The following is a 22,326-nucleotide window of genomic DNA, read 5'->3' as shown; positions in this document are numbered from 1 at the left end:
CCGATTGCAGCCTATTCCTCCCTTCTAGTGTGCCCACTTTCCCCCACATCTTAGTGTCATCAGCAAATTTGAACAGGGTGCTATTTACCCCCTCGTCCAAGTCACTGATGTGTACTGTGACACTGGATGAATCAGCCCTATTGTCATAAGTCATGTATTTCAGACTGTCCTTGCAACTGGTCGACTCCCAGTCTTATCAAAGTGTTTGATTACTTCAGTACCGTAAAGAACAAAACCGGTTACCTGAAATGATAGTTAACGTCTCCATCCACCTTTCACCTAAAATGCAACTCATGCAAGAAGGACCTTCCTGCTAAAGTTCATTTGTGCTCAGCCTCTGGGAACTGGGATCAGATTGTACGGATGCCTCTGGCTCTGCTGAACGACACAAGAAGACTCAGTGCCGAGGCTCATGCCAGCTTCTCTGGGACACAGCAGACCAGACCTCCCCAGGTAAGGAGTCCTCAGATACGTGATGCAAAGTATGCCATGATCTGCGGTATGTATGGGGTTCTCCTTAGGACTGTAGCCAGAACACCATTTTTCTCCAGCAAAACCCTAGCTGGCAGAGTTTGGAGCAGCTCTGACCCACTCCTGGATCAGAAGCCTCAGCTGACTCCGACTCCCCCTGACCCCAGCAAAGCCCAGAGAAAGCTGAAAACAGAGTCAACGAGTTCAGTTTGTCAGGCTGGTTCCCAGTGAGAAATAACTCTACTGAAGTCTGTGAAATCGCAATCATAGAGAGATCAGAGCCAGGCAACCTCTGGCACCACCTCGCCGTGCTCTGGTCAACTCCCTCCCTGCACCTGCCGGGAACTCGACCTAACCACCCTTTTCCTGAGTGCAAGGCTTTTGGACAAACCCAGGATCACAAGATAAGCACAGTGCCACGTCCCAAGCATGGCACAGTGATGTCAGTAAGGAGAAACTGAGTCATGGAGTTTGTTAAGGAGTGACCAAAGTGTGCAAAGCATTTCATACAATACAGAAGACATGCATCCTGTACCCAAGCAGCTCCCAATCCTGGGTTAGTATTATGAGTAATAACAACAAAACAGAAGGGTGGTGGAAACACGAGCAAGCAGTTAGGGTTAAGATCCTAGGATTGCTTGTACATGAAAGCACCGGTCTAGCCAGTAAGAGATAAGGTTAGGGAAATGCCCCTTTTATTGAGTGGGGGAGTTGATCCAGGGTAGCCCGTTTGTGTTTAATATCACAAAATGCTGTCAGGATTATCATGGTGCTCTCCAACTCTAGATTCTCCACTTCTAACATGACTCCCCTTCCCATCTTAACAACTTCTGCTCAGTGTTGTCTACTCTTGAAGCCAGTGGGACTCTGATGAGCTCAGCTCAACTGAGATCCATGAGGGCACAGTCCAAATAGTGCTCCCCAGCCATATACAGACCATCCTGTAGATAAAACATTATATAGACTTGGCATGGTAATGCTAATTCAACAGGGATGCCGTGCTGAAGCCAACATCGTAGATTTAGTAGAATGACTACATAACTATGCTGACGTGCGTCTGGAAATCACACAACAAGATTATATTACTTTTTTTGAGGGATATTTGACAAAGGGGAGGGACGGGGGACAGAGAAGGAAATCAAAATACTGATGTCACAGTATTCACAGATTACTATTCCGCAATGGCATGCCATAACCCATGTTAGCCCAAGAAATAAAAACCCCAACGTCTTCCCTTTAGGATGAAACATAAATGATGTAGGGCAATACTCACGAAATGAATTGGTCATTTAAATTATGTGACTCGTCTTCTCACAGGAAAAGAGAGCAGGACTGATATAAATCACTTTTTGAAAAGCAGTGGGCACCCAGGACTTCCATGGAAGCCGAGGAGAGTGGGGGCAGAGGGGTTCCCAGCACTCTGGAAAGCAAGGTCACTTAGATACGTGTCTAAACCACGAATGTAGGAGCCTAACCTGCAGAAACCAAATTTCAAAATATGTGGATATTAGTTTTCTGGAGAAGTAATTTGATCTTCCATCTACAGTGGGGGTTTTTGCTTCATTTTGCCTTGCTTTGAAAAGACCTAAAATGGATTTCAAAATAATCACAGAAAGTAAGGGCTGGAAAGGACCTTGAAAGATCACCGAGTCCAACCCCCCTGCTCTGGGCAGGAATATGCTGAGATCAAATGATCCCAAGCTTATACTAGAGGTGCACTGATATATCAGCCCATACCGGATCAGCACCAATAAAAGAAAAATTGACATTTATTGGCAATCAGCTTTTTTTGGTGTAGCTGATACTGTCACCAATAAATGCTGCGTGCATGTGGGTAGCTGCAGCCAGGAATGCAGGCTGGCAGTTTGGAAAGCAGCGTCTGGCCGGTAAATCTGTGGGAGGGCAGGAGGAAGGGGCATGGGGGAGGGAAGAGGCATGGTGGGGCAGATCGAGGCCCCCATGGTGAGGAAGGGAGTGGGGCTGGGGCAGGCGCTGCCCAGCTGGGGCAGGGAACGGCATAAGACAGAGCTGTGGAGGGGAGTCGGGGGCTCCCTGCCACTGTGCACACCCCAGGGGAAGACATAGGATGCATGTGCTCCCGGATTTGTGCATGGGACGAGGGCAGCCTGCTGCTGTGAGCTTGGAGCCAGGGGCTGTGCTGACCTCTTCCTGGTGGGAGGGCTGAGCTGGGGCTGTGCTTGGGAGGGGGCAGGGGTGAGCCAGGTGGTGGTGGGCTGGGTGGCAGGGGTGCTGGAAGGGGGGGCTATGGGGTGGGCTACAGCCACCCCAAAATTTCCTGTAGCCTCTGCCCAGCGCTGGTGTTGCCCACCCCGAGTGCAGCCCTGGCCCAGCTCCGCTGCTGGGAAGAGGCCGGCACAGCCCCTGAGCCCGCTGCAGACAGCCTGCCCTCACCCCACGCACAATTCTGGGGGCACATGCCCTCCATGACCCCCCTTGGGTGTGAGCAGTGGCAGCAAGCCCCGCTCCCCTGCAATCCCTAGATGAGCCACCCATTGGTCCATCTTGCATCCCACTCCACCCTGGCTCAGCAGCGCCTACCTCTGCCCCACTCCCCCCCCTCACAGTGGGGGCCTCTATCTGCCTCCCCATGTCCCTTCCCCCCCACAGACTTACTGGTTGGATGCTGCTCTCCACACTGCTGGGCTGCATATCGGCTATCAGACTGGTATCAGCTGATAGGGATGGTTAATAAATCGGCCATCATTATTGACCAAAAAAACCTTTATCAGTGTACCCCTACTTTTTAGTGCAATACCTCTCACAATGAGAGGTAATGCAGTATAAACAGTTTATAACTACTGCGGCCTCCATAATCTGGAACTGTTTCCAGTTTAAGTTTCTTAAGTTAATGTTCTTTAACTGGGGGGGGAAAAAAAGAGCAAACAGATAAACTGCCATCTTCTGCTCACCACTGTATTTAGACGAGTTGACTAGAAGAAAAAAAAAAAAAAACACCTTTTTTTTTTTTATTAAATTCTTAGTAAAAAGTCTAAGCAGATTTTGTTCCTCTATAGTTTATAGAGAAAACAAGGATCTAAAGGGAGGGAAATGTAATGTTTAGATTGGATAGAGCCATACTGACTTGGAAGAGCTTCGAGAATGAAAAAAGCAGATGTTACAAATCTGCCTTATCTACTGAGCAACTGTTGACTCTGTTGTGCAAATCCTAATTTACATCTGCATGAAAGGTTTCAGAGATTAAATGGCATTCAAGGAGTAATATTAACTTTTCTCCCTCCCTCCAGCCTTCCTTTGAATGGATTTACTACTGGCAATTAGCTTTCTGTTTCATCAACCAAGTAGAAAACAGGATTCATCAGGATTCCACAGTATTCTTTTTTAATGGAGTGTTTTCTTAAGTCACCTAATTCAGATACCAGGTCACGAAAGAAATCAGATAATATGTTTACACCGGTTATATTGTGGCTCACGTGCACTCACTTTTCTCATCCAGAGATGCAAACTTATTTCACGAGACTGAAGGGGTTACATCTAAGCGTTTACGGGTAGCTTTTCAATATCCTCGAGATTCCGATGTCCAGAACGGTGCAGAGAGTTTGGCTCAGAGATCGTGCCTTAAAAACTGGGGGTCGCAATCAGTGTGGCTGTTGTACTCAAAATCTGACGACACAGCTCAGCCCTCACGTGGTTGCATTCATTTCCTAACGCGGGAGTCCTCAAATGAAGCTGAACAACATCCTGTCCGTGTCTACTAACGTGGTTTCTTAATAATTAAGAAGAGGATAGGGTAATAATTAAAAGAAAGCACGAAAACAGAAGATAGCAGAGGAATTTTCCCACCCTTCACAGCAAACACATAGGAAGTTGTGAGATGCCCACATCTTACCCAGCTGCGGGCTTGCAAAATCCAGTTGCTCAAATGTGTCCATGGAAACCGCAGGTCCCAGGATACAACACACTGAGTGGAAGGCAGCTCAGCCTAAAATGTACACAGGGATTTACACCTTTCACAGCCTGTTAAAGGGGATGGAGGGTAGGTTGAGCTTCATTTGAAGACTCCATGGCTTGCAGGCTACACTTCAGCCAACTCCGCAGCCCTAGGGCTGTCAGGATTATATGGGCTCTATGCGTAAGATCTCCTGAAGATCCAAGCCGTTTACAGTGCAGCAAATGAAAAAGTAGAGCAGCAAAGTGACAGAAGTGAAACGGAGTGGTCTGCTGCTCTCAAGAGAAATTACTGCCAGGCAGGCAGGCAGGCAGAGCTGCTTAAAGAGACAGCATCAACCAGTCTCCTGTTCTTAAAATGACTTTCTTGCACATGAGGCTATCAAAACACTGCAGCATTAATGATTTACATTTGTAATCCTTAAAATCTCCACGTTTCTTCAAGCACTTACCAGGTTAAAGCACGTGGCACTATCATGAATTAGATATAGTCGCATAAGACAGGAGAGGATACTGGGAGGGAGAGAGAGAGAGAGACTCGCTGCTGAAGTTAATGGACACTTTGTGGATTGAGCCCTAAGTGATGTGCCAAAGGTCACTAAGGAAGTCAACTGCAGAGGCAATAGGAGAATGCACGTTTCTCGGCACATGGTACTAACTAAGCCCTAACCACAGCTGCAATATCCTTGCTCCCTTTGCTGGGTCAGCACACATGCCTGGCTTTTTGCAGAGGAAAGCTGCTACACTCCTGAGAAGACTATAATGAGTTGAAGGAATTTAAATAATCCAGTAGCTCAAGGGGACGTGGAGAGGGAAGAATAAGCATCTTCGTAATTTTTATAACAAGGTTAAAATATTAGCTCAAGCACCACACACAGGACAGTATAATAAAAGCAAATGGTGCAAGAATTTCTGGGGATGGGGGAGCTGGATTCCTACCCTTAAAGCCCATGTCTCCTTTGGAAACACACAATGATCAATTCTTATCTTCCACACTACGTACCTCGGAGGGGTGTTTGATAATTACTTAATATCTACATAATACTCATCATTATTTAAATACTCATGCATAAATTATCAGATGATTACTTAAACAGGACATAGTTCACTGGGCCTGAATTGAAAAGTTTTGGTTTAGGTTTTACTTTCAAGGCAGTTACTAAAATGTGAAAAAGAAAAATGAAGGGGGAAAAAAAAAAAAAAAAAAAATCAGAGCTCTAACTTGAGTTTCTTTAAATCACTCCTAGCCTGGCTGGACAGTTGCTTGTGATGCTTTACGGAGTCTGCTTTGAGATCACATGACATTAGAAATATTTGTCATAAAGCCCCAACTTTTCCCCTTCGATTCACAGCTATGCAGATACCAAATCCTAGTTCCTCTCAATTTTCTTGCACTTCTAATGCGCACTCCTCTAATCTTCAGTTAATGCAGGCAGCTGGCTGTAAATACCCCAGAACAATGAGCTTAATCCTAAAGCATCCTGAAAGCCCCCTGCACCAAAACCAAGCAAAATAAAAAGAACAGCCTCATGACAGCAAGATGGAGAAATCCAAGCTATCCACTGGACCAAAGGAGCAGAAAGACACAATGAGCTAAATTTTGCCTGGCCTGCTAATTAAAAACGGAAGCTACTGCACTCGGGAGCCAATGTTTAGGGGTGGGGGGAGTTTTCATTCTATTCAAAAATCGGCTTCCAACTGGGACCATATTCACTCGACATTAATTGTCATTCCAACTACGAGTGTCCTAGTTTCAAAATGAAAACTACTCTCCAGTGCAGCTAGTGAAAGCTAACACCAGTTTCAGGGCATTAAACAAAATTTATTGATTGAATTTTCCCACCCACTAAAATTTTAATAAGCGTTAAACCTCAAACTGCTGGCCCCGTTTTCTCCTCGTACCTTTGCCTTCCATAAAAATAAGGGGGTCAAACTCTTCTATATGGAGATTAGGGCTTAATACTTGGTATTTGGTTATGAGACTATCAATTGCCTTTTTTTTCAGTTAACTACGTCCACTTAAAAATAAAGTTGCTTATTAGAAGATCACAGAGGTTTTGGGTGTTTACTTTTGTGGACTGTTTCTGCTTACTTTTGGGTGTATTTTGGATCAAGTTTGGAGACTGAAACAAAAAAATTGCTTTTATAATCAATTATTTTGCCAGAATTATATAAGCTGGCCTTTCCCAAAGTTTTTTTGTCCAAAAGATGATCTCTCAGCAACTTGCTTCAGGGCTCAATCTTTTTTCCTAATCATGTTCAACAATGTAAAAAGGGCGAGTCTGAGGTATTTTCAGTGTACATGTAGTAAACGCAAAGCCCAGACTTAACAAAATGTAAGAGATAAGCACCCAAGTTCACACACAGATATCTCAACAAGCAGCTTGATTCTGAACAACTCCTGAAGTTATTGATAAGAACTGGGACTGCTCAGCACTTCCAGGCCTTTAGTGCTCAAGTGCCAGTCACCCAACTTGGGGACATCTGACTGTAACCTCCAATCTTCCCTTCGATGGCATATCACCAAATCTCAGATGTAACTAGGGATGTAGGTTGTAGCCGTGTTGGTCTAAGGACATAGACAGACAAGGTTCTTTGGGTAAACCTGGTATCTTTTATTAGACCAATTCAAATAATTGGAAAAAATTCTTCTTTGCAAGCTTTCAGGTACAAACGCCCTTTCTCCGGCAGAGGAAGTGTGTGCAGTTGTTTTATCCAAATGTAACTATCCATTTTACCCTGAAGCCAGATCTCATGGAGACAAGCTTTAAAACGCATGAAAATCCAAGCGGTACATTCCTGCCATGTGCAAGGCACCGGTCTCAGCCCTCAGCATGAGCGAACACAGCTTTTAGATACCATATATGAAAAGTGGGCTTCAGGAGTTGCTTCTTTCCTTTTAAATCTCTAAAAAGTATAGTCAGCTCCGACTTTGCTGCTTTGTTGAATTAACCTGAGGATGTTTTCAGCTTGTTTCAGCTTGTTTGATTTTTCTGTTTCTATGGAAGTTCTGCTTCGCTGCATGCAAATATTATGATCCATAGGTTTTCATGGGGAATACACTTCGTTCTTTATTGTTATAGTCATGAAGCTATTGAAAACAGACTTGGACAACAATTCCTAACTTCTCAGAACTTATTGGCTAAAAAACACACACAAATCCTATCCAAATGTTGCATTTTATCATTTCCAGCAGCAGGGCATCAAGTTCAACAAAGCTGATCTTTTAATAGTCTTGTGTAACTGTATCTATTACACTGGGTCTCTAACTGCACGTAATAAATTAAGACAGAGTCCAAGGAAGTCATGCGTGTCTGCTCCCACCCCGCCAAAAACAAATTTCAGTGGTACCAAATGATCATCTTTTTACATATCAGCCCCAAATTGTGTATTAGGCTACAAAAAAGCTACATTTAATTTAGCACCTCTGTTCCAAACTCCTTTAATGCTTCCATGAGGAAACACACTTTCCAAGATGGTAATTTCTTACGCCCTGGAGTAAAACAGAAGTCTGTTTTGTCTGTGTGATGAGAGACATTTTTAGGCTGTTTTATGCATTTAAGAACTTCTTTAAAGTGGGGGTACCTCTCTATATGAAAGACACCTGGTGTTTCCTCCATGGATTTTTAGAACTTTTCCTTCCCTTTTTTCACAGTGTTCAATAGCTGAACATCCCCCCTAAAGCTAGGTAGAGACATTCAAAAAGCCTGATGAGGAAGAAAATCTGTTACGTGGTTTTCTGTAAGTGGTGTAGTTTACATCGGTGGCAAAGACAACACGTTTGCCCTTTGCTGGGCAGGGACAGTGGTGGACAGGGGCAAATCTTAGACCGGGTTCCACCATTTTTCAACCAGTCTGTGCATGCCAAACTCCTGTTTTGTTATTGGTATTGACTGGTTTCTGATCACTTATGCTGCTAAAAGTGTAATGTCTTTACTCGGCCTAAAATTGCCAATTCTAAAAAAAATAAAATCAACAATCTACTTCCTGTGCAACATTTGAGAATGAGCACAAAGCCATCCCCCACCTTCATTCAGTTAGGAAATGATGCACTATTTGTATTGCATTAGCACAGAGAAGCCCCAACAAGAGATAAATGTTCCTTTTTCCTTGGTATTGCACAATACGTTAAGCGCTGGTCTCTGTCCCAATGAATACACAGTCTAAATAGAAAAGTCCAAGGAGAGAGGAAAAAAGTATTTGCTTCCATTTTAAATATGAAGAGGCAGAGAAAGATTAAGAAGTTTGCCCACTTCCATAAGAAGTGTTTGCTATAAAGCTAAAACCAAACCCATACCTTTTCATTCCTAATACAATTCTTGAGCCGCATGGATACTCTTGCCCTTCAACTTCTGAATACAGACTACAGTTATGTTTATGGGGCCAAATCCCAAGGTCCTCCCTTCTGATTTCAGGGAGAGATTTGTAGGAATAAAACCCAGAGGACTTGATCATGATCAGCCCAAGAGTGCTCTGCCATGTGCCCCCTCCCCACCAGGAGTGCTGTTACCGCAGGAGCGTTACCTGCGGTAACAGCATCACCGGGGGGGGGGGGGGGGCACATGGCAGATAAAGGAGGCAAAAGGCAGCCCAGCAAAAGATAGGGCAGGAAGCAGAGCAGGAGATGAAGCAGGGAGCACAGGCCAGGAAGCAGAAAGGACTAAACGGGCAGGGGAAGGAGCCAGAGTGGCACTCAGGGAGGATGTGCAGCTAATTTGTGGCACACCTGCCAAAAACGTTGGCTCCCACTGGATTAGTGCTCTCCACGTTTAGAGAGTGATGCAGAGTCCCACGTTTTTTTGCAAGTTATTTGTGAAATAACGCTACTTGGGGCCCCTCCACACTACAAAATGAAGCGTGCTCCTAACCTGATCAAGCAAAGGTGAGATTGCAATGTTTGTGTGAATAGACCTACTGCACAAGCCTAGCTGGCATGGGTAAGAATAACGAAGACAGGGTGGCAACTGAGATGGAGTTCAGCGCAGACTACAGCAGCCGGCAACAGGCTCCACGTACCTACATGAGTTGCTAATCCATGCTAAAAGTCCTTGCCACCATGTCTCTACTCCTATTGCTGACCTGTGCTAACTCAAGTATAGCTATCTACTACCTGAATTACAATATGGTTGTGCTGATGTCCCTTTAGATGTGCAAAGACTTTTACCCAGTTACAGACATAGTCAGGCAAGATGCATATACAGATTACAGACCTGTTCTTCCATTACTGAAGTCGATGGCAACTTTGTCCAAAATCTCAGTCACTTTAACATCAAGCTATAGCTTTGTTGTAGCTAGATTAAAGAACTGTATCATAACCATGTTCCCTGACATTTTATTTGTACCTAAGACAGACACCTGGGATGTAATCACCTCTAGGGGTGGCAGATATAAGTTGTACCCCCACAATACGAACAAAAATGGAAGTTGTGCTCAGCAGAAAAGGCTAGACGTTTTCATATTTGCTTTCCTACCCAAACTGCTAAAAACAGTGAGGATGTGTAGGACTTCTTGTCAACTGTTGGTGTACAGTAAGTATTGCGCTGAATTGTGAAAATGTGTTACCTTTCACCGCTGAAGACAGCTGCCTTTGGGTAGTGGGTGACATAATTCCTGAGAAGAGTGCAGAGCTTGTCTAACTCCAATTTACTATCCATTTGGGAAAAAAAAAAACCCCCACTTGAAACATTTACACATATTTTGAGGGTACCTAAAAAGTTTTCAAGCATTTTTTTGCCAGGACTAACACATTCCAATTACTAGAGTATCTTACTCAAGACGGACAGATAGCTCTTAGTAACCAGGATCAGTCACAACCTGTTGCACTGGACCATCATGCACAGACAGGGGGACCGGCTTATTATTTTGTGTTGTGGCAATGCCAGAAGTGCTAACCGTCAGAGCCGAGCACGCTCGACACAATGTATTGTGAACAACTATATCACGCAAAGCAGCCCTCACCCCAAAGAGCTGAAATCAAGAAGCACGGGGTGCAAGAAACGTTTCCTTTACTATCCCCATCTGTACAATGGGGAACTGTGTCGCAGAGACCGGCTGACTGATCCAAGGTCACACAAGAAGGCAGCGGGAGAGCTGGGAGCTCCTGAGCTTCCCTCTAGTCACAAAAATCTCCTTCCCACCAACGGTGGGCCCCAGCCCCTTTGGCACCAGTAGCTGAGGAAGTCTCAACCATCTGTCTGTTCCTCCAAAGACCGGCTCTGTGGTTTCCCACCCACCCATGAAGAGCTTCTTGCTTGAGCTGATCGAGTAGCCCACCAAGCTCTCGTTCAAAATTCCTTCTTCAACCCACACCTACTAACGCAGCTATAAATAAAAAACGAGTCAAAAACATCAACTTATTTCTTCACTAAATAATGCACACATTGGAGTCGGTACAAATCAATAAACATGTTCAAGGCCTTATTTTCATTTTTGTCTGGGCTGTGTGTGTGTGGTTAAGCAGGGGGCAGCTTTCAAAACATTTCTGGGGAGGGAGGTTTTAGGTCTGGCTTTTCCTTGCCCACCTATCCAAATAATGGTGATATTTAATTGAATCAGATGCCAAAAGAAACTGAGGTATAATCCTCCCCTCCATCCCAGGACCTCCTGGGGTCCCTGCTGTCATCTGTAGTTCCTTCCACCCTGACGTGCTCCTAAGGCAGAGTTTGTGGCAGCCACGGAAGAAAGAAGAGGTCACCCTGTAAACATGCCGCGGGCTACAGACCCGAACAAGACTCCGCTCAGCACCCAAAAGACCCTCTTAAGCATCAGCTTTAAAGCCCAGAAGCTGCTTCCTTCTCCGCTCGGCCGCCTTGAAACAGCAACCGACTGAAGCTCACGGGGGGGGGCAGAGATGAGCAAGCTCCATGGGGAGCTTGCTCGTGGCCAGAAGCGGAAGAAAAGAAAATAGTAAGGGGGCTTTTGGGATACCTGCAAACACAAAGCCTTGAGCCAAGGTATTCCGACCCAGGAGCCTAAGCCCCCAACTCCAAGGCAGTCAGAGGCATTGAAGAATCCAGCCACTTATTTTAAATCTTAGCATAAAGATCTCATGTGCCTAAGTTCCAGAAGTTAAAGAAAGTTTTGATGCTGGTGTCTTTTGGACCCACTTGGAACAAATGCTTGACACTCAGTTTACCATGGGGTGGTTGGTGTCTCACGGGCATAGCTCAGGGCAAGCTGGATGAAAGATTTGTAGCAACCTGGGGAGGGAACCATATATGCCAGTTTTTAGTGGGTTTTTTTGTGAGCTGACAGAAATTTGGAGGCAGAGATCTTTTGCTTCTTTTCCCCTTGGATTCCACCTCGGCAAGATAGGAACTAACGATATTTCAGGAGCGCTGTAAGGTCTAAGTGCCGTCTGCGGAGTGCGAAGTGCTATTAAGGCCAGTTAGTGGGAGTTCTGGGCTCCCATCCCTGTGGCTTATTTCTTTAGGCTGCATAGCCTCTTGGGATCCAGCCGACCACACTTTTCAAGAAAGCAGCTTTCGGAGTTTTCCTTGCAAAAATCCTTTCATGAAAAGCTGCTGTTTTGGAGGCCTGCAAGATCATATATAGCAAACTGGCAAGAGACGCAGGAGAATGCTCCATTCATTTTTACAGTAAGTCTTCACCCAATTCCAATACTACTCATTTTCTTACACAGTAATTATCAGCTAATTTATGCACCTTCTGTTATCAACTCCTCCCAGCCGGTCAATAATCCCTTGTAGCAACAAGGTAAAATACATGCGTTTTCTTAAACTTCATGCTTTCAAAAAACTGTCAGCAACATTTGCTTACTATCAACAAGCATGAGTTCTCTCAGGCAGGAGGAAGACGCCTTCACTGTTTTAAAGGCAAAAATATCAGCTACCAAAAGAAAATTAACATCCTTTTATCCCTCCCTCCTCCAGATGCTTTATTTATGCAGATACAAATGATACAGAAGAGAGGCCAGTATTGCAACTAATTCCAATTACTCTTTTAATTGGAGAGCTCTAATTGCACACATTACTTGTCAATATGCAGTGTTTCAACCCACCACATTTTCCAATTACTATTTTTCCCTCTGTCTCTTTAGTTTAGAGTGATCTCACAGGGCCAGTCTCAGCAAAACAGGAGGCGCGGTTTCTGGAATCGGCTAGCAAAGCAGCATTGACTCCAGTGATCTATTTACACAGACAGATACGCACACGTGCTAGTGCAGGATGCTCACTGTCCCAATACTCTGCTTAAGAATTTTGCCGGGAGGCAACTTCTAGTATTTAAGTTTCGTACGCCGTCCCAGAAAGAGTTAAAAATCTTTGAGAAAATGCTCTCTACCTTTGGCCTGTTTGTCTGCTCAACTCCGGGGAACGCGCCTCGGAGGGTACGCGGTGTACCAGGACTTCTCTATTGTACCACAGTGTATTCTAGCAAGAGGCACAGAGTGCCACCACATTCACTGAAATGACATGATCTTCTGTTCCTATGCAAATTGCTACAGTATTTGTCAGGCTCCCAGTTCTGGTGAAACTGGCCTCATGCCTTCCAGTGTATGGATTGCCAAAGAGGAGTCTCAGCCCCACCTCAATTACAGACCCCTGGGGTGGATTATTAACACTTTCCCTGTTGTATTGTGCAAACCTCAAATCGCAGCAGAAAGTGCTAACACCATGTGACATTGATATGATGGAAATGCACTGCCTGTGAACGGTGCTAACATGATAGTGACTGACGCTCCTCTTATACTTGCTGGCACAGCAAACCGAGCCAACAGTTACTGTAGGTCAAAACAATATTTGTTGCCATGTCATAACACTTTCCTTTTGCAGATTCAGGACCAAGCAGTTCTCACTGGGTCAAATATAGATGAGACTAGTAAAAACAAGCTGCAGTTGCTGAGCAAATGCAGCCCCGTTGGCCAACAATAGCATTCTGCAGATTAAAACTACCGATTTGTATATGGATATTATATCTGTAGTCAACAGAAATGGGTGTTTGTAGAGAAGACCCTCAAAGTTCTTTACAGACTTTGCTTTTGTTTGAAGTACAGTTGGCCAATATCATAAACTGAAATGTTCTCTGCTTGTTAAACTGTTTGCATCATTAAAATCCTTTCCAAGCAATTCCTACTTACACTCAATAGCAGCTCTCACACCATAATCTGTTAAGGGCTTGAGTCTGTTCCTTTTGAAACCAATGGGAGTTTTCTGCCATAGAATTCAACAGACCAGAGGTCAGGAGCTTTTTTTTCTTTTTTTAAACAGGGTCTACAAGCTGGCAGCATACAAAGCTTCAAAAACAACATGGCTAAACTGACAAACCTTGCCGTAAACAGACCTGCGCAGGTACCACAACTTCACACCCTCCAAGGGCATGCTCTTAGAGAGCTCTTCGGTTCTCAGGGACCTCACCATTGTGCTCCCTACATATGCACTTTGTCCCTTTTTCCATGGGTGGCTCTGTGCGGATCCAAATCCACAGGTGGTCCCAGGGGACGTGCATTACCCCTCCAGCACCCTTCTGAACCTCAGACCGCAGATGTTGCATATTCCCCAATGCCATTACTTTTTCTGTACTTTCCCCCCTCCTCACAGCATGGGGAGTCTCTTCTCAGAACAAGAGCTGCCCGTCGTGGGGGAGACCTGCAAGCTTGAGGCACACAAGTCCACACAAACCTCAATGACCGTTTACTTGAACCTTGGTAAAGCAAAAACAGAGTGAGGCCCTAAGACTCTTGCCTCCAACCAAACACCTAACACTTTCAGAGATCCCCCGGGCTCCCTATTAGCTTAACTCCAAAGCCTTTCAGACTGCTAACCTCCATCATCAGTTCACCACCAGATGTTAGATCTCAGTCCTTGGCTCAGGACTGGTTGGCCTGCAAAAGTTGCACTGTTTCAACTCTCTGAGTTTCTAAAAAAAAGATGTCATGAAAATCACTGGTTGCTGGCTGACTACTTTTATAATCATAAATGGCTACTTGCTAAGCATTCAAGTCTTCAGAGCAGGGATGCAAACTATGGAGAAGCCAATACACATGTTCTTCTCAGGTTGGCCAGTAAGAATCTGGAGTCTATTCTCTGACCCAACAATGCCTCATCATGTGACATCATGAAAACCAAACATCTCTTTCTCTTTCTAGAAGTCCCAAAAATTTTGAGCCACTAAAAGTGCTGTACTGTAAAAGAAAGAAAAAATGCAAGATAGATAGTCACGTGTCATCTAGAGTTTACTAGATCAGTAGAATATGTGCATTGGTACACCCAATACTGTTCTGGGTGTGCACTGGTACACCCAATGCTGTACCTCCAATATGACATGCTAAATACATGTGCATTAGGTGACACTAATGCACAATAAATAGGGCAAGTCATGCTTTTTAGATGACGCTTAATGCTGAGTAGCCTATTCTACTGTTTTCGAGATGCTGCTTTCATGTGCCGTAGAATAGTTTACTGCGCATTAAAGCGCATGTGTAGAAGTGCCCAGAATCTCAGTCACTATGTATGTGGGCACTTAATCATTTCATGCACTATTAGAAGATATTATAATACAGTCCTAAGATTTAATTTAACTTCTAAACCATTCCAATCCTAACAGATGCTATATTGTTCCCTCTGTCCTTATAAAATACCCACATCTAAAATCTCATACCATAGGCTGACTGTGTGAAAGCCATATATTTGCAATAATGCACTCTTAAAACAATTCTGAAATTAAACCAGTTACTGGGAAAGCATGTCCTAGTTTCAAAAGTTTTAATTCTTGAAGTTGGCACTTTGATGTGTTATGCAACTTGAGTCTCAGAGCAGCTTAACTGCCCAACAAGTCCCGGTTCTCCTCAATGTTATGATACACTTTGGATACCCCGGGCTCAGAACGACAGGCCAGGTTTACAGCTGATTACCTTTCACATTTTAACTACTAAGTTTACCTAAGGTTTTACCCTTCTCGTATCTCAGAATTTTTGTTTGCTTTCAATATAACAGAAACTTCCTGGTTATTCAAGCCAAAAAGTTAAGAATCTTCAGGGGATGGCACATCAAGAATAACCCCAACCTTTGCAAATGTCCCACATAAAAACCTTTGCAGCTGCAAATGAGCATTTGCTAACGCTCTCTGTGTATTAACGCTCTCTTGAAGGCTCAGATCGAGCGAAAACATTTACTCTTCAATCTGTTCTTATCAGTTAGAGGGGAACAGTAAGCTAACTTACATCTTGCTTAGACACAATTATATGCTGGGATTTTTAAAAGGACACCAGACAGAGAGCCAGCAGGCTGGAAAGAAAAGTAAAGTGGCAAGTTTACATAGCACTGAAGGTACAGTTTATGAAATAAGAAAATCATAAATACATATGAGGAAAAGAGAGAATTTAAGTTCAATAGGTTGCAGCCTTCATGATGCTTCATGTATCTGCAGTATCCACATCCCTGGTATAAGAAACTTCACCTAGAGTTTTCTGGGGTGCTAGCTGGTCTACCCCTGCTAAAAACCTGCACTGCCCATTCATACATGCTCTACGTGGATTTAATAAATTACACTCCAATTTCCTGAAAAAAAAAAAAAAAGGGGTGTACGCTGAATTTTTATGAAGTCACCTTCCTCTTTGGCATCCACTGTGCTGCATGGAGAAGAATAAAGTTTATACACTAAATAGCATAAAAAGATGAAAAAGGGGATGGGGAGAAAGTTCCATCTGATCCAATTAGAGAGTAGCTCAGAGGGTAGAGACTGGTCTGGTAATTTCTAAGATATAATATACTATATTTTTTTTTAAAGTCTTTTGGAAAGTCAGAGGAAAAAAGAAACAGGTTCGTAAAGCTATTAAAAGACACAGGATGTCAACAAAGGCTCAGTTACAAGCATGTACTTAAAAACACTACAATGATTGTTCACAAAAGTAACTTCACATAGACAGGAAGCATGGAATGAAAATAAAATAAAACTAAGAGATAAAATAGGCAGTCTTTTAGCTGCCTGTTTAAATCAGCCTAGCCAAACTGCCAGTTTTTGGTAATTTTTTATCCCATTTTATGGCAGTAATTTTTTCCAGGATTAAATATTTTGTGGCAACATTAGTTACCTGCTCAGTAGGAAGCACTGAAAAGAATCAAAGTATTCATATTATATTAATAAGTATGTATACCGGATTCTGAAACTGTAAAGGCCTGACTTCAGTGGGGACTACTCATATGCAAAAAATTAAGTGCCTGTACAAGTCTTTGAAAGCTTTGTATGAGGAAGCCAAGGACCAGGTTACTTTGCCCAGATTTCTGCCCCCAAGAGACCCTACAGTCTGACTCTACTCTCAGTCTGGTTTCAGGCTATTATAACTCTACTGAATGAAGTGGGACCACTCATGACTAGAAGTGGTTGAAAATTTTTGGGAGAATTTTGGTTTTGGGGATGAAATTCCAATGACCTACTTCATCAAAATTGCTGAATGTGGAAAATTTCTACTAGTTTTACTCCATGATGTTAAAAGGTGCCAAGAGCTAAGTACAATGCGTCTTCACATTTTGAAGTCTCAGGGATTTTTAAAGTCCTAAATAATATTAGACTCTGTACAATCCGATTAGATAAAGACTATGTAGCAAATGGGCCATGCCCAGATCTTACCCAATTATTGTCCAGTTAACAACTCAGTCCTGAGCTCTGTTTCCCAGTTTACAACATACCCTCTACCATGAAAGTGATTCTGTAACATTTTAAAAAGGAGATGATAGGGACGTGTTTAATTGTTGGTAGCTGAAAGCAAAGTGGGGCAATTTTGCACGTTTCAGGTTCTGTGCCTGAAGCAGCAGATAGACGAAACAGTGTTGTATGAAGGGCAAGAATACAGTGTTTTCCACTGTAAAACTTGATGCCGAGGTTCTGCTTCTACAGATCGAGCAGAAAGACTCTGCCCGGCAGCCTGTGCAAAATCTTTCTTAATTCAACAAAAGTTCCACCCTGGTATGGATCAGACTGGGACCATAAAGAGAACAGACTGTTCAAGGAAATGCTTAAGCGTACGCTTACAGCTGAGCACATGCTGAAGTGCCCTTCTCGAACAGAGATGCCTTCCTGAATTAGGGCAAAGATTTATGAGCAGGAGCCATGAAAACAAACATTACTGTCCGAGAATTTCATTTCAACTTCACTAATTAAATTTGCAGATTGCCGCTTCCCTCTGCAGTTTATCAATTTAGTTCTCTCCAAGCCTTTGTGGTCTGCATTTACTATTTGCTAGTGGAGATTATTAAAAAATCCCCTTAGGTTTAAACACAGTCTTGTCCTGTTCATATACAAGTCTAGTAAACTTAAATGGAGATAGTCATGTTTACGAGTCCAGCATCAAGTCTGTTAACAAACTCAATCTCTAAACTGGAACAGATTCCCTAGTTTCCTACTCGCTAGTTAAAGGATATAGCACAAAACAGCCACAACTCAGCATCTCATACTAACACCTTGTTAATTTATGGTCCAGTGAAACATACCAGTCTCAACATATACATTTCATCGGCTGTTTTTTAAATTGCTACTACTAAAGGAATTCACAGATTCATTTAGTTTAAACAACACAATTATAACATGCAGGTATGAACAATGCATCAAAACCTTTTTTTAGGTGGTAACTACAACGTAGAAAGCAACATTATTTTACTAGTGGCACAGGTTTACACGGTCTTCAAGTTTTGCACACCCTTTCTTGAACATTAGTGCAGCAATGACGACTGCCAATTAAATTTCACTCAACTGTAATAAAAAATGTCCTGGTGGACTTTTGAACATGGGAAACAGCAAACAAAATGACACAGCTATAATTATATTCTACACTATGTAGCCCCAGCTAGTCCAGCACAGGGGAGAATAAAAGAACAGGATAGCCATCAGCTGCTTGTAGAGAGTGTCTAAATAAGCATGCCACCAGGACGGCAAAGTAAAAGTGTTGCAGGACCCAATTCATACTCAAATATTAATACTAAGTTAAAACCAAAACAGTATGGGTTTTTTCCTGGCTTGGCAAGTTTCCTCCTTAGAGCAGTACAGTAACTTGCCCGAGCTCTTGGGCAGAAACTGATCACATGCAAGAGTTCTCCCAAACTAAACTTCAGTTGTTAAACCACTAGCAGATTCTGATTTTTTTTTTTTTTTTTTTTTATTAAAGTGCTCATTATCTACTTTCTCTCAATAAACCTTTGTGATCTCTAGCTTTAGCTGCTAGCTAGGTGACTTCCCTAATACAGAAGGAAATTCCCTTTTTTAAATAGGATGTGTGCATACATACATGAGAGAAAGGGGAAGACACAGATGGGACAATTAAGGTAAGACTGCCATCAGAAGCTTTGCTTTTTTGTTTTGTTTTTTTGTTAAAGTGAAATGCTGCTACTTCTATCTGCCGGCTCTCCGAGAACACAACTAGCGTTACTTGACATTCACCAATCGTACCAAGTAATATCTTTATCTGAATACTAATGCAAATTGGAAGGGCTTTTTTATATTGATGTCTATTCTGTGGCTGCTGAATAGAGTGACCGCATGCTCAAGGCAGCAAAGGAGTTCACTGACCTCCCTAATCATCTCTGTCATAGCCAGTGAATGACGTACACATTCAATTCTGCCTTGCCTCTCTACTTTCATTCATAAAAAAATTTGACATTGTTCTTCCCGCGGCAGCCCCGAGAAAAGGAGAGAAGAGAAACTCAGCCCAGATGAGGCCCCTAGTGTTTTCAGTTTGGATTCTATTCAGCAACAGCCCCGCCATCTGCCTCCTTCCTGCCAAGAGCAGAACACCTCCCTGTGGAGATGTTAAAACTTGCACCCCTTCCACCTCCACTAATAGCTAGTATTCATATTAGCAAACATACACATACCTCGAGAATGCCTCCCTTCAATGTGTGTTTTATGTAGCTGAGTATAGGCACAAAGCAGTAGCTGTTATAGCCTTCACAGCCCCGTGTGGAGAATTAGATCACTAGGGAAAAATCCTTCCAAGCCCCTTTATGGAAAATAAGGCCTTAGACTGTAAATGCAAAAGCTAGTGAACAACAACCCTCAGTAATGAGCCAATACCCCATGGCCCATTTGCCTAGGAGAAAGAATTTGCTTTTTACCATTCAATTTAAAGATTGAAAAGTAAAGTGTGCTTTTACTTGGCTCCAAATGTTTATATTCTTTATACAGTTTCTTTTGCACAATCTTTTCCCCCAACAGTGCCCTGTGCATTCAAGCCTCGCCCCTTGCCCAGAACCGACTGGACAACGGGACACTGTGACAAGCCAACCAAAAAGTTTTGCTAGGCGTATTTCAGATCCTCTTCATTTTAGTGGCTTTCCACGTGGGCATGTTCTACCAAAAATCAATCTGGTTTTATAGCCTTCGGGGCTGTTTCAGTAACACTGTGCACATCAAAAGCGCGCGTGTGAAATCTCTTTTCTTACAGAGGGAAGACTCTGAACTGCTGCCACCGACAGAGAAACACTTTCAAACATGCTGTGCATTAGTGGAACAGAAGCACTTAGATCAGGTCAAATCCTGCTCACGCACATGGGACCGTTGGCACCAGCTTCAGTGGGATCAGAAACGTGCCATTACTTTGAAGAGCCAATATGGTAAAAATAGAAGAATGCGTATGTAGACTTTCCACCAGAGAATTTCGACATTTTAGTTATGTCCCTGGGAGATGCATCGCCCTAGGACCATTCTTTTTAACCACTTCTCTCCTACAAAAACCCTGAAAGACTTGGATGTACACTATTTGTTGTATTTCAAATGTCATCCCAACAATTTCAGCACTCATTCTGCCTTAGAGGACAGAGCAACAGTCTCATTAGACTAGTGCTGTGGCCCCCAAATTTATAATCTGCAGATGCTCAACTCCGGGGGGCTTCCAACGAAGCTAGTGAAGATCTTCCAGCTTTATCCTGGGGTTACCAAGAGCAGAATTTTGCGCATGAAAGCCAAACCTGTATATTTTTTGGCCTAAAATAGGAAAAAAAAAAAATGCTGCCACTAAAATTCAGCAACCCCATTGCTCAATTTACTAGCATAGGCTTTTCTTGTTTCCTTTGCAAACCCCAAACTCATCTGCTTTGACAAAGTAGCTGTGATGTTGCACTATAAATCAATTCTTTTGGCTGTGAAAAATGAGCCAAACAAGTTACACTATGAATCTGGTGTTTTATTAGTACTTTCTCAAAAACAAAACCAACCCCACGTGTGATTTATGGCTGTAACCAAAAGGGGGGGGGGATTTGACAGAGTGCCCCCACCCCTAGCCTCCACGAAGCACATTTTTTCCCCTGTCACTTTTTTGGCAAACATGCCTCAACCCTTTCCTGAACAATGGGAACTTTTTGTTTGGTGCAGGGAACCTTTAAAAAGAGTGAAGCAGGAGAGGCGACCTTCCATTAAAGAGCTTTGAAAAAATAAACAAACAGACTCAGGTAGCAGCTGAGGCATATCAGAGAGACACCAACTTTAAACAGCTGCTGTGTTTTTAAACCAGTTTTTGTCATGTATCTTGTCTTTCCTTACTCACGATAGCAACGTTTTCATTCAAGGCAGAAGTTAGTAGATTCCCAGAAACGCTTTCTCCCTTTCAACACGTTCACAATGCAGCACATCACAACCTCCTCTTTAAAAAACTGGGATAAAACGAGAGGTGTCATAGCTCTAAGAAGCATCCACACGCGCACAGATGCAGACACACATTTGAAATCCAGACTGAATGAGGGGCAAGCAATCTGGATAAGGAAATCTCTCTGCTTTTGCAAACTCCAAGTACAAGCTGTGCCCTGAACCAAAGCTGTTGATACATGTTGCATGTCTGTGACTGCAGAGATGTAACAAAAAGTCCTCTAAGAAAGTGAGCTCAATTCTAAAGCTATTCCCACTGTGTCATGCTAGCCTGGATAAGCACAAAAAACCCAACACAACGGCAGGACAAACTCTACCAAATAAACAAGTGTCCTCCCGAGTCCAGAACACAGCAACCTCAAGCACAGGGCTGCACTGTGGATCTAACTGGTATTTGAAGCTAAAGTTTCAATTCTGGCCTCGGAGTCTCAATGCTTAAAACAACGCTTTACCTCTTGCTCGTGGTCCGAAAGGTGCTCACATGTACGACTAACCCGGGATTTACCGTGCGCTGCGCTCCATCGCTACAGATGAGCCCCGTTTTACACGACCTGCCCTTCCATCACTCTCGCCGCCCCACCGAGAACCGGCGTACCTTCGTTCCCCTTCATCTTTGGCCGGCCTTTATCGCGTCGCACGCCGGAGCAGCAATCCAGAGGCGCTGGCTGTCAAGTGAAAGTCTCGGGACCCTCTGGGAACGCAACACATCTACCACGCGCGGGTCCAACGCGATACCTCTTATTAGACCGGCTGGGAAATTAAAACACGCGCATATAGATCTATGTATTTTTGGGACCAAGAGTGCTACCTTTTTGCCTCTCTCTTCGTCTCAGAAAACCACCTACGTCCCGGTTTCAAGCGGCCAGGGCTTTGCCCCCCGAGAGCGGCGCAGGCGCCCCAGCGCAGGGGGAGATGTGCAGGTCCCTGCCAGCCCCAGCGACGGAAGCGTGGCCCTCGGGAGCAGACGGGCACGCTTCCTCCCGGCCGGAGGGGCTGCGGGGCGCCGCCTGAGGCTGCCGGAGAGATCTGCCCCCGCCCCGCCCCGAGCATCCTTCCTCTTACCCGTGGGCTTGCGGGTGCTCCTGTCCTCCGGGTCCGAGCCGGGCAGCGTGGCCGCCGGGCGGCTGCCGACGGTCCCCGCCAGGTACACACAGAAGAAGGCGCCCCACGCAGCAATCATTCCTGTGGCCGCGCTCCCGGGACGCGGGCTGGTCGCGGCGCCGCCCCCGCCAGCCTCAGACATCGCGGGGCCGCATGCTGGCCGCCCTGCCCGGGCTCCCGATCACGCTGCAGGCTCTGCACGGGCGACACACGCGCGGCCCGTCAGCGGGCGCAGCACCC

The 22,326-nt window shown here is 44.2% G+C and overlaps 1 protein-coding gene across 6 annotated transcripts in view; it reads right to left on the bottom strand.

Annotated features, from left to right (window-relative positions):
* FGFR3 (fibroblast growth factor receptor 3) overlaps nucleotides 1–22,301 on the bottom strand; it is an 87,799-nt gene extending 65,498 nt beyond the window's left edge. For all 6 annotated transcript variants that reach the window (XM_019553121.1, XM_019553122.1, XM_019553124.1 and 3 more), the window contains exon 1: nucleotides 22,048–22,301. In XM_019553121.1, coding sequence (XP_019408666.1) covers nucleotides 22,048–22,228 — 181 coding nt within the window. In that variant the 5' untranslated portion in view covers nucleotides 22,229–22,301. The remainder of the gene's footprint in view (nucleotides 1–22,047) is intronic.
* Between the last annotated feature and the right edge of the window lie 25 nt (nucleotides 22,302–22,326).

Source organism: Crocodylus porosus, unplaced genomic scaffold (genome assembly GCF_001723895.1).
Source record: "Crocodylus porosus isolate Cpor-Errol unplaced genomic scaffold, CroPor_comp1, whole genome shotgun sequence".
Taxonomy (NCBI): domain Eukaryota; kingdom Metazoa; phylum Chordata; order Crocodylia; family Crocodylidae; genus Crocodylus; species Crocodylus porosus.
Note: the sequence above shows the minus strand (reverse complement) of the source record. Positions and strands in the feature narration are given on the sequence as shown.